General features: G+C 36.2%; 1 protein-coding gene across 8 annotated transcripts in view; it reads left to right on the top strand.

Annotated features, from left to right (window-relative positions):
* Positions 1 to 10,500, top strand: part of ABCC9 (ATP binding cassette subfamily C member 9) — a 149,626-nt gene extending 139,126 nt beyond the window's left edge. For 6 of the 8 annotated variants that reach the window (XM_055318744.1, XM_055318743.1, XM_055318746.1 and 3 more), the window contains 3 exons: positions 1,118 to 1,251; positions 2,796 to 2,858; positions 7,619 to 10,500. In XM_055318744.1, the coding sequence (XP_055174719.1) occupies positions 1,118 to 1,251; positions 2,796 to 2,858; positions 7,619 to 7,756 (335 nt within the window). In that variant the 3' untranslated portion in view covers positions 7,757 to 10,500. Of the gene's footprint in view, positions 1 to 1,117; positions 1,252 to 2,795; positions 2,859 to 3,754; positions 3,931 to 7,618 lie in introns of all 8 variants that reach the window. The other 2 variants (XM_055318745.1, XM_055318740.1) reach the window with 1 other exon arrangement.
* The last annotated feature ends 3,072 nt before the right edge of the window (positions 10,501 to 13,572 follow it).

Here is a 13,572-nt window from a genome sequence, read left to right as displayed (position 1 = left end):
GTTGAGTATCTGCCTTTGGCTTAGGTCGTGATTCCGAGATCCTGAGATAGAGTCCTACATCGGGCTCCCAGAAGGTAGCCTGCTTCTCCCTCTGCCTGTGTATCTGCCCCGCTCTTTGTGTCTCTCATGAATAAATAAATAAAATATTTAAGAAAAAAATATCTGGGGATCCCTGGGTGGCTCAGCGGTTTAGAGCCTGCCTTCACGCCCAGGGCGTGATCCTGGGGTTCCGGGATCGAGTTCCGCATCGGGCTCCCTGCATGGAGCCTGCTTCTCCCTCTGCCTGTGCTTCTGCCTCTCTCTCTGTGTCTCTGGTGAATAAATAAATAAAATCTAAAAAAAGAAAAAGAAAAAAGATCTGGTTCAGGCCAACTCTGGTGAAGAACATTCATCATTTCTAGCACCCTCCTTATTTATTATGTAAATGAAAAATTGGAAAATAAAGGCATAGCACCCAACCATTAAAAAATCATTAAGAATTCAATGCAATGAGAATATAATCAATAGAAATTTACCCCCAGGACCCTACTACAAACTGTTTGAATTTTAATAAAAGGGTGTTTTGGAAGCAGAATTTATCTTAAACTCACAGTAGGACAGTTTATGAAATGTGGATGGAATCCAAAAAAAAAAAAAGTGAAAATGACAGTGAGGATGTGACATTCATTTATCTGTACAACAATGTTTTATTCAGCTGTTATGTCAGATACCAGGTGCTGAGGATACACTGATGAACAAAAACAAACCTGGTCCTTAACCACGTGGAGCTTACAGTTCAGTGGGATAGTATATGATGAAAAGAGAACGAATATGGGAGTCAAGAATGTCGTGTCTGATCTGAGAAACCTCTGAGGTTTTCCAGTCTTCAAAATGCTTACCAGTATTTTATGTCCTACTATAAGGAGGTAATTTACAACTTTTTGTCAAAATTAGGATGGCTCAGGATCATCTTCATTTTTCCAAAGTAAAATTCCTCTTCACGTTTCTAATATGAAATCTCTGCAGCAGTACGGTGAGATCCAGCACGCTCTTGTAGGACATTCCTACTTTTCCCTACTTTGCTCAACGAAAATGTTAGTACCATTTTAATGAAATCTTGCTTCTCTCTCTGATGTAGATGCAATTGTCACCGAAGGTGGGGAGAACTTCAGTGTTGGACAGAGACAGCTGTTTTGCCTTGCTAGAGCTTTTGTCCGCAAGAGCAGCATTCTCATCATGGATGAAGCAACAGCTTCCATTGACATGGCCACAGTGAGTGCATTATCTGCACTTTTTAAATTGAAGAGTTAGAGAAATGCACATGAAAATTACAACTTATTTTCTCTCCATTGGGTGCAAAGTCCTCAGTACCGTTGTTTTGAGTATCTTCTCATTTATCTCTTTAATCAACTGATGGTAGCACATTCAGAATCACAATAAGGGGACATGACAGCTTTAAAGGAGTTCCTACTGCCAGTACATAAAATTAATTTGCCATCACTTTTTAATAATGCTTAAAACAATCAAATTCCACTGCTCAGTTGATGAGAGTACTGTACTGTATTCAAATGTTCAAGGCTTATGCCATGGAAGTTATAAAATGAAGTATTTAAATCTCTATTTAATAGAAATTCCTAACCAAAAATCAATCATTATTTTCTAAAGCAATTTGAAGAAGAAGGATTCACTAGAATTAATAATGATCTTCTCAGTGTGTTCATGGTAGCAAGCCAGAAACTGTCTTTTGAAGGAAGTTATTTAAAACTGTTAAGTATGCCAAGAAGGATCTGTCTAGAAGGCTGTGATTGAGTGGAGAAAATGTCACATTAAACCACAAACTGTATGCACTAGCAATCAATGTTGTTCTTATACAAGTTAACTTGATATTAAAAGTTTGGCATCAGAAAGGATAAAAATTTTGAAAAATCCACAAACATGATACTCTCTTGCTGAACACTCTACATTGGGTAAAAAAATATCCAAAAAAGGTGAAACAGTTTGTGTATTAACAGCCTATTATATATGGAGATGCTAATTTGACATCATTTCTTTTTATTAAGACTAATCAGTTATACAAAGCTATATATCCTTCTCAAAGTTAACAGAATTTAAAGCAATAAAATAGTTTCTAATTAAGCCAATTCACTAAATAAGCATAACTACATCAAAATTAGTATTAATTGCTAAGGACTTAGAATATTGGGCTTATTATAATATAGCCTCAGTAGAGATGAGAGAGAAAGGGAGAATGAATTAATTGGCAATGGGCCATTTGACAGGAATTCAGACTTAGGAAACAAGTTTTTCTCTAGGAGAGAGAGAAAATCTTTACCCAGAATATCTTTCAAAATATAATGGTAACATTTTGTGGTGGAAATAAAAATGGTTTTTGCCTGGATGGTTCTTTTATGAGTCAAAATCCAAAGTTGGAGCATGTATTTTATTTTTTTCCTTTTCTGACCCAAAAGTTAACCCCATCTTAGGGTTTTATTCGTTACTATTTGTGACATAACTCAAGTGAGCATTTCCATGCCCATTTAATTTCATTTTCCCCTTTCAGTTCCCTGGTACCAAATCTATCAGTCATTATGAATTGATCACTGAGTTTTATTTGCCTTTTGAAGATGTGTCCAGAACCCAGCAGAAGCTTGCTTCAGGGACTACTCCCTGTTGCACCTACACAGAAGGCAGGAGCTGGGAGTTCTCTGAAGGGATTGGGCCTGGGGATGGGGTACTTTACTCTCAAGGACAAAATAGTATGGTGAGAGAATGGAGTCCAGAGAAAATTCAGACTTAATTTATTTATTTTTTGGCAGGAAAACATTTTGCAGAAAGTGGTAATGACGGCTTTTGCAGACCGCACCGTTGTTACAATAGCTGTAAGTATTGGAGATGGGGCTGATTTATTCCTCTTTGGTTTTTGTTCCAAGATTAAATAATCTTTATTTTGGAGCAATTCAGATATCCATATGTTGAATTATATATTTCTCTGCCAGTGCTTCTTTATCTGTACAAAACAACACAGCTATGCTCTGAAAGCCTTTTTATTATCTTTTCTTCCCCCAAACTGTTTTTTTCCCCAAACTATCCCCAAACTAGCTCTCCTAATTTACAATGATGGGTTATCCTAGCTCTAAGGATTCCAGCAGGAATGCCTGTGTTTTTTCACTAGATACAGATGGTAGTTCATATAGGATAATTTGCGTTTCAATAATCTAATCATCTGGGATCCCTGGGTGGCGCAGCGGTTTAGTGCCTGCCTTTGGCCCAGGGCACGATCCTGGAGACCCAGGATCGAATCCCACGTCGGGCTCCCGGTGCATGGAGCCTGCTTCTCCCTCTGCCTGTGTCTCTGCCTCTCTCTCTCTCTCTGTGACTATCATAAATAAATTAAAAAAATAATAATAATAATAATCTAATCATCTGATGAGCAGTTTTAGAAGCAAAATTCTTCAACAGGACTGCCAGTTCTGCTACTGCTTACACTGAATTTCGGTTTCTATTCACTTATCTAAAAAAGGAAGGAAGCTGTGAGATAAATCACAGCTGAGGCAGATGCTGTCTCCGAGCACCAATCAAATTGAAGAATTGCCCAAATCTTTGTATTTGTAATAGCTGACTTAAAGTAGACCATGATTTTCTTCTTCCTCTTTGCAGATGGATGGATTCTTGCTCACAGTTAGGCTTAATGTTTCACAAGAACTTTTTTAAATGAATCACCTGGACATTTTCCCTCTTGCTGATTCTTGTCTTTCCATTTCTCTTTTCTCTCCAGCACCGTGTCTCTTCTATTTTGGATGCAGGTCTTGTTTTAGTCTTCTCTGAGGGTATTTTAGTGGAGTGTGACACTGTTCCAAACTTGCTCGCCCACAAGAATGGCCTCTTTTCCACTTTGGTGATGACCAACAAGTAGACCGTCATCAGCTACTCTGCCAACTATCCCATTCTCTGGTAGTTATCTTAGGGGGAATCCCCTCAGTCAGGCAGGGCTAACACAGTGATTAAAGTGGGGATGGTGTGTGGTGAGGGAACTACCTACAGAGCATTCTCACATCAATCAGCTCAACCACCTGCTTCAGTTATGTTTGATACTGAATGAGGCACACGTATAATTTTCTAATATGTAAATGCAAGAGAATCAGATTTACCTCTGTCCTAAGGACCAATTTCACTATTCCTTGGGAATAGGTTGTAAGTGTCCTTAAAAATACTGTGCATGTTCCTTACCTGCCCTGAAGATCGCAGTTTTTAACTTACAGAATTATTTAGGCTTAACTGTTGAATACTAGAAGCTATGTATGGAGTGTTTGCTGATGCTTCCATTTTAGTGAATGATGCATGGAGAAAGAGCACTCCTTGAAGTGCACTTGTTTAATGTGGCAGAAAATGACTCCCATCAGGGCCCACCTTCCATACACTAGGCCTAAGGAAAGAAAAAGCCACTTTTCTCTCACTTTCCCAATGAACTCCCTCCTCAAGGAGAGTTACCTGATTGAGTCATTCATCCTAGAGTGTGAATGGTTTAATAGATGAGAGAATTGGCTATCTTGAAAAACAGTTCTCTAAAATTTCCAGAATTTTCTCACTGGAGAAGGTAGGGAGATATTTGGGTAGGGCCAGCGGGCGGAGGAGAAGTTCCTGTTGTCCTTAAACGAGCAAGTAAAAGGAGGGAAGCAGACCCTTGCCTACTCAAAAGACTAGTTTTCTCTCTTCTGCATGAAGCATGGTATTGTTGACTGGCCCCATTTAGTTTTTTTTTTTTTGGCCCCATTTAGTTTATACCTGGAAGATGATTTGAGCATAATTTGTATCTTTAATAAAAAAAATTAGGTTCTCTTTCTTGTCTGCCTACATTGACTGAATACTTTTCTATAGACTTCTGTATCTTTCACTTATTCTTCATTTCAAGACCACTAATGAGGAGGTGGCCACTAAGATACCTCCCCATTGGAATACAGAAGGCCATGGGTAGGATGAATTACCATGGGACCAACTCCTCTTCCCAGGCTTTGCACGGGGAAAACACCAGCAACCTGTGGTAGAACTCTAGTAGAATGATTCTTAGTTCTGTTAAACAGTAACTAATTTTTCTTCCCTGCTTTGTTATGTTAATTTTGTTAACTACAACTGAAAATTGTGAAAGAACTTCAAAAGATAACTTCTCTGGCTTCTAAAAGTAAGAAGCCTTCATGCACCAAAATAGCGCACAGCATTTATTTATGGAAGTGATTTATTCATCACTCTTGATTAGATTAATTTCTCCAGAGCATTTTGAAAATTGCATCATTGCTCTTATAATTGACACCACACTTTCTCAAGCAAAAAAGAATTTGGATTAATGAAATGAGCATCACATATATTTATTTCTATTGGCCAAGATTTTTCCATGTTTTTATTTTTATTTCTTGAGTAACCATTATTTTAGCATAATAAGGCAATGTTTATATCATTCTATTTATGTATTTAGAGCCAAATACTTTTTTTAGCATCTGTGATATGGTTTTTGAAGACTCAATCTTTTTTGAAAGGAAAATACCCAGTTCATTAACCTTAAGTTTATTTTTTTTCTAAATGCATGGGTATACTAGTGACTCTGGCCTTCTCTCAAAGATAAATAAACAGTATCCTGCAAATTTAATAATTCCTAAATATATATTCTTCATTACCAATATTCAGTGAATGATAGGTTTGTCTATGGATGTTGGAAATAGTGGTACATGTTCTGATTTGGCATCTTTATTATCCTCCGTATCTATCTTTCTTTTCTCCTCTAGTTGTCCAAACCATGACTTTCTGCTTCTCTGAAAGCATAAGCATTGAGACTACCCCATTTAAGGGCCCAGGGCAGAAGATAGGTCTTTGCCCTGGAGATGGCTTTAGGTTGGACTCAGAGTTGTTAGGAGAAGGCATTTTGGAAAACTGTGTATCTGATAAGCAGATGATATTTCTGGGTTTGGCATCAGCATGTTCATGTTTTGACCTGCATAGTCCAGGTTCAGTATGGTAACCCAGAACCACATGCGGCTACTGAGCACTTGAAATATGGGTAGTCCAGATTAAGACATGTGGTAAGTGTGAAATACACACTGGCCTTCAAAGACTTAGTACTAACAGAAACATGTAAAAGATACCATTAATAGTTTTTATATTGGTTATCCAATGAAATGTTTTGAATATATTGGATTAAAATATATTATTAAAATGGAGTTCATGGGATGCCTGGCTGGCTCAGTTGTTAGAACATGCAACTCTTGATCCTCAGGGTCATGAGTTCAAGCCCCACATGAAATATGGAGCTTCCTTCAAAAAAAAATCAACTGGATTTCATACAACTTCGCATAGATTTCTAGATTTCACCTGTTTATTTGTGCCTTGAAAAATGTGTCTTTTAACAAATTTTAAAATACATGTGTCTCACATTTGTGGTTCACATTATATTTCTACTGCATAGCACCTATCTTATCGAGAGAAGTAAAAAGACCCATGGCACAGATTTTTCCCTTATAAATTTTAAAAATAAAAAATAATAGTAGCTGACATTTAGTATGTGCTTGTATGTGTCAGACAAGCTGCTGAATTTTTTAAATGGATTATCTCATTTGATCCTCACCGCCATTCTGTGAGGCAGGTACTGTTATTACTATCATTTTATACATGTGGAACTTGAGGCATATAAAAGTTATGTTTGTTGATCAGGATTGTACAGCCAAACAGGTGGGGAAAGCAAAAAAGCCCAGTCTAACCTCAAAGCCTATGTTCTAAGTCATAACGCTAAAAATAGCTGGTGAAAAAAGTCCTCAAAGATAGCAGATACTCCCTATGAAACAATTTGCAAGGCAGAAATGTCTCATGCTTTGAAGTCAATAAGTCTGATTTTGATGCTGGTTTTGCTGCTTTTATTATCTTTGTGATCTCTGGATTTTGCTTTATCTCTGTGAGCCACAATGATCTCACACATTGAAAACACGCATATTTGAGGAATGTTTTGATGATTAACAAGTATGTGTGTGAAGCACTTAATGTATAGTTTAAACTCAGTAAGTGCTAGCTTTTATTATTACTAATTACTAATCCCAAAGCTTCTCTCCAAAGGGTACTAGGTGAAAAGAGAGGACAAGTGTGTGGCAATGATCTCGAAAGACTAAGAGGCAGCATGTGTAAAGTCCTGGATAATCCATTCTAATACTGCATGCCAGAATGGACTTTCCCATAATGTGTTTCCAGAATTGAACCATCTTCCAGGGCTCTTCAAATTGTGTGTTAGCCCACAAATGAGTTGACTCTACACAAGAGATGATTTTAGTCTAAACTATAACGCAACTGGTTCACAATGGTTCTTCTTACCATTTAATTATTTGACAAACAAAATTAGCCTCCTTACACTTCCATGAATGTGTTGAAACTACTATATTAGCTACACTGAATTTAACACAGCCCATCCAAGACCCAGTCACACACACTCACCAGTATTTAAAAGTATGTAAATAATGGTGTTTTAAATAAGACAGAAAAAGAGGCTGTGCTTCTAGTACCTCCTAGTACCCCAAGATAAATAATTGGTGAGATATGCATATTCCATTGCTTTGGTTCAAGCCCTGAAATTTGTAATAAATATGTGTATTTTTTTTTTCACTCACAGCATCGGGTTCACACTATTCTGACGGCAGACCTGGTTATTGTGATGAAGCGAGGAAATATTTTAGAATATGACACTCCAGAAAGCCTCTTGGCTAGGGAAGATGGAGTTTTTGCTTCTTTTGTTCGTGCAGACATGTGAAGGGATGTCTTTAAACAATACAGGGATTTAAAATAATGCAGTTATAACCTACTTAATGGATCATCAGCTTGACCTTCAGAAAGTGGCATCTTAATTTTTACACTTTTGTGTAAAATTTTTGTTTTATTTACAATGTCACTTTAACAATGAATATTGTATTTCCTATGTTGATATTTCTTTTTTATTTTGTTTTCCAAGATTTTACTGCTTCATATGTTCATTACTGATGATTTTCTAATGATTAAGCCACTTTAACTTTAAGAATAGCAGGCTGTCTTAAGATATGTAAGCTACTTTAAGTGGTAAGTCAACAGCTATAATTTCTCATAATTTTAAGTCTGGTAAATATCTCTCAGGCATAGATGTCACCATGAGTATTCAGTATGGTTATACTCTTATATGTAAGAACATGTTTTCCTTTTTGTCGGAGTCCCCAGATGTTATTGGAAGAGGATTAAGAGGACGCATTCTCTAATCAACTGAGAAAACCAAACGCTTAAATCTATTATCTATTGGAGTAGAATAATGGTTCATTACCATTAGAATACTGATGCTGCCTTTACCAGTCTCTTTTCCTCATCTAAATTGTTTCCTGTTACCAAGAAGTCATTTATGGTAGCTTTGTAAAGCCAAAGCCTTAACCAGAAAGATCATGGAAGAGAGTTTGGATGTTTGAAAAATTATACTCAAGGTTCCATTTTTCCCTCTCTAGTAAGGGAATCGGGAATAATGTGTTTTTTTCAGACTAAACTTCAAAGTGTAAATACATTCAGTCCTTCAGTAGCAGGCCAGCTAAAGCTCTCTATTCATTGCTGGATATAGTTATGATCCTGAGCCCTAAAATTCCACATTATTCAAGATTCAGGAGCATAGGCAAGTGGTCTCATTTGCCTATTTAAATATATATATATATATATATATATATATATATATATATATATATATAAAAGTGTCTATTTCAAAGTGGAAGAGTATACTTTTTTTGACATAAATGCCCAGTGGTGTCACATGTGTATCCATTTGGTACTGCTCTAATTTTAATGCACATGTAAAAAGTGAATCAAAATGTTATTGATTTTTAATGTTATAATTTCTAATGTACATGTTAAGAGTGAATCAAATGTGGATGGAATATTAGTGATATGTTTTGCATAAATATAAATTAATAAATTTTAAAATACTAAAAGTTACCTGCACTGTCATGCTAAGCAGCCAAAGCTTTCTACTACAATTCTGTGCCCTACTAGTATAAATATCATGGATTTTTATATGGAGACCTGCAGACATTGTTAGATTTTAAAGAATTATGATTGATAAAAAAGAGAATTTATGCTTCCTCCCTATAGTTCTTGTGTTCCATTTATTGTATTGTGTACTCACTCTTGGGAAATCTGTAATACTTGTTTATCTGGCATACATGATGGGACCTTCACCTAAATGTAGAATTCTGATGTTTACCTAAAATAGGTTCCATAAGGATGGAAAAACATGTTCTGTGTCACTTAGCTTGAATTGTTACCCTTTGTTGTATATATAAAACTTCATTAAGAAAAATCCTCCCAATGTTTCCTGAAAGCTAAGCAAAACAGAATCAGTAACTATTAAGTCAATCCTGAAAATATTTTCTAAATATTCTACCAATCTCCTGAGCATGTTTCTGGCATGGAAGTATTTTGTAAGGCTGCATTTACATAGCTGGTTATCAATTTACATGTCATTATCACAGAGAAATGGGGATTTACCCATAAAAGTAACCTCTCACAATACTTGTAAATTATACCACTATACAGGCAATGTCAAGAGAAGCATAGCTAATTACACTAAACAGAATCACATTTATCATTTTGATACCCAGGTGATCACTAGTTCCCTCATATCTTTTAGCTACTTCAGAGTTAACAAAACTAAGCTGATTGAATAAAGTCAAGAATGACTTTTTAAAATTATTTAATATGCTATATATATGATCTGTTGAATATAGAGATGACTCATCTCAAGATAACTTTTTACTTTTAAATAGGTACATATCTATAAAAGATGAGCCTTAACCAAACCAAATTTTACACTCACAGATTTGACATTTAATTAACCAAAATCAATTTTATAAATTTTAATTCCTTAATATTTGTTAAAATGCATAAAGATTTATTTGAAAAATAACAAGGTTACTAATATCACTGAGAGATTTTTTTAAAATTTCTCTTAAAGGATTGTGTGTCATCTGTTTTTGTGCTACTACTCATGAGCTACTTAAAAATCAGCTTAGCTCTAGATTAGATACCAAAAGACTGGTATTTGAGATCACATAACTGATATTTGAGATCTGGGACCATGTCTGTCTGTCTTTATGTCCTCTGCATTTAATAGAAGTGTCTAGCCCATAGTAGGCCCTAATAAGTTTGGTTGATTGATCCATTGATTAGTCTCGCTACTAGCCATGTGCCTAAAACAATGAGTTATTTTCTTCACTTCCCAGATTGTGTTTATTCTACTGTGAAAATATACTGGTTTGATATTACATAATAAATTACTCTTTCTCTTTGCTTGATTAAATAGGGTTATTATTCTTTCACTTATAATAATATTGGGTGTCAGCCAAGATAATCAATAGATGTAAATCAACACCAACTGCTGAGATAATACCCTACTTTGACAATTTTATTTCATATTTGCCACTTGTCATGCACTTCATTATTTTTATATATAGATTCTATGTGGAAGTTTCCATTAAGTGAAACAGCTATATCAATAAATTTTATAACATCTTTAATTAAATAGCTGGATGTCCGGACTTTTCCCTAAGGTTTATTGATCAATTTTTATAGGTATCTTCCAATGTATATTTCATCACTTATTCTGTACTGCATTCTTTGGCGTTCTGTGACAATTCCCTTATTGACGTATTATCTACAGTTAAATGCAACCCCACCAAAAAGGAGAATTACAAACCAATATCCCTGATGAACATGGATGGAAAAACTCTCCCTAAGACACTAGCCAATAGGATCCAACAGTACATTAAGAGGATTATTCATCACAACCAAATGTAATTTTTTCCTGGGCTACAAGGGTGGTTCAACATCTGCAGATCAATCAATGTGATACACTACATTAATAAAAGGAAGAACAAGGACCATATGATCCTCTCAACAGATGCAGAAAAAGCATTTGTCAAAGTACATTATCCTTTCTTGATTAAAATCCCTCACAGATAGAACACACTTCAATATGATAAAAGCCATTTATGAAATTCTGACCATGAATATCATTCTCAATGAGGAAAAACTGAGAGCTTTTCTCCTAAGGTCAGGAACACACCAGGGATGTCCACTCTCACCACTGTTGTTCAACAGAGTACTAGCAATCCTAGCCTCAGTCATCAGACAACAAAAAGAAAGAAAAGGCACCCAAATTGGCATAGAAGAAGTCAAACTCTTACTCTTGGCAGATGACATGATACTCTGTGGAAAACCCAAAAGACTCCACCCCAAAATGGCTAGAACTCACACAAGAATTCAGCAAAGCGGCAGGATATAAAACCAATGCACAGAAATCAGGTGCGTTTCTATACACAAACATGAGACAGAGGAGAAATTAAGGAGTTGATCCCATTTACAATTGCACCCAAAACCATAAGATACCTTGGAGTAAACCTAATCAAAGAGGCAACAGATCTGATCTCAGAAAACTACAGAGCACTCATGAAAGTGACTGAAGAAGACACAAAGAAATGGAAAAATGTTCCATGCTCATGGATTGGAAGAACAAGTGTTGTTAAAATGTCTATGCTGTCTAGAGCAATCTGTACATTCAGTGCAATCCCTATCAAAATACTATCAATTTATTTCACACAGCTGGAATAAATAATCCTAGAATTTGTATGGAACCAGAAAAGACCCTGAGTAGCCAAAAGAATGTTGAAAAAGACAACCAAAACTGGGGGCATCACAATTCTGGACTTCAAGCTCTATTAAAAACCTGTAACCATCAAAACAGTATGGTATGAGCACAAAAACACGGATCAATGGAACAGAATAGAGATTCCGAAAATGCACCCTCAACTCTATGGTCAACTGATCTTTGACAATGCAGGAAAGAATATCCAATAGTAAAAAAGACAATATTTTCAACAAATGGGGTTGAGAAAATTGGACAGCCACATGCAGAAGAATGAAACTGGACCCTTTCCTCACACGACACACAAAAAATAGACTCAAAATGGATGAAAGGCATAAATGGGAGATGGAATCCATCAAAATCCTAAAGGAGAAGACAGGCAGCAATGTTTGTGACCTTAGCCACAGCAGCTTATTACTAGACAGGTCTCCAAAGGCAAGGGAAACAAAGGCAAAAATGAAGTATTGGGACTTTGTCAAAATAAAAAGTTTTTGAATAGCAAACAAAACAGTCAACAAAACCAAAAGACAACTGACAGAATGGGAGAAGATATTTGCAAATGTCTTATCAGATAAAGGGCTAGGGTCCAAAATCCATAGAGAACTTAGCAAACTCAACAGCCAAAGAACAAATAATCCAATCAAGAAATGGGCAGAAAACATGAACACACATTTCTTCAAAGAAGACATACAAATTGCCAACAGACACATGAAAAAATGTTCAACATCACTGGGCATCAGGGAAATACAAATGAAAATTACAATGAGCTAGCACCTCACACCAGCCAGAATGGCTAAAATTAACAAAACAGGAAACAACGAATGTTGGCGAGGATGCAAAGAAAGGGGAACCCTCTGACACTGTTAGTGGGAATGCAAAATGGTGTGGCCACTCTAGAAAACAGTATGAAGGTTCCTCAAAAAGCTGAAAACTGAGCTACCCTACAACTCAGCAATTGCACTACTAGGGATTTACCCCAAAGATAGTAGGTAGGTACTGTAGGTAGTAATACGAAGGGGCACCCCCGTGTTTACAGCAGCAATATCCACAATAGCCCAGCTGTGGAAAGTGCCCAGATGTCCATTGGCAGATGAACGGATAAGGAAGTTATATATACTCAGTGGAATACTACTCAGGCATCAAAAGAAATGAAATCTTAACCATTTACAATTACGTGGATGGAACTAGAGGGTATTATGCTAAGTGAAATAAGTCAATCAGAGAAAGAGAATTATATGATTTAACTCATGTGGAATTTAAGAAACAAAACAGAGGATCACAGGGGAAGAGAGGAAAAAATAAAACAAGATGAAATCAGAGAGGGAGACAAACCATAGGAGACTCTTAACCAGGAAGCAAACTAAGAAAAAAAAAAAAAGGAAGCAAACTAAGGGTCACTGGAGGGGACACAGGATGAGGGATTGGGGGATGGGGTAACTGGGTGATGGACATTAAGAAGGGCACATAATAAAATGAGCACTGGGTATTATATAAAACTGATGAATCACTGACCTCTACTTCTAAAACGAATAATAAATTACATTTTAATTAATTGAATTTAAAAAGCGAAAGAATAAAAAATGCAGTCTTTTCATTTTAGCATTTTAGCATAAGTAATAGTAGTCAAAGGATGTGTTCTGGAACTCAGGTTTATTTTTTTCTTGAGCAACTACACATCATTCCCAACAGTTTTTCTCCAGCACTAGTAAGGTTCACCCCGCTCAAACTTTCCAATGAAGGGGCTTGTATATGTATTTCTAGCAAATTTCTCCAGATAAGAGTCATAACTAGCCAAGTTTGGGAATCACTTGTTTACCTCAGTCATCACATAGTCTCTTTTGTTATGATAACATGGAGCCAGAGAAGATGAAGGTGATTTTCACATGCTCCCTCTCTCTCCTGACATTACCGTCTTCCAG

This window comes from Nyctereutes procyonoides, unplaced genomic scaffold, assembly GCF_905146905.1.
Source record: "Nyctereutes procyonoides isolate TBG_1078 unplaced genomic scaffold, NYPRO_anot_genome, whole genome shotgun sequence".
In the NCBI taxonomy this organism is placed as follows: Eukaryota; Metazoa; Chordata; class Mammalia; order Carnivora; family Canidae; genus Nyctereutes; species Nyctereutes procyonoides.
The sequence above is the reverse complement of the archived record's forward strand: the minus strand, read 5'-3'. Positions and strand labels throughout refer to the sequence as shown.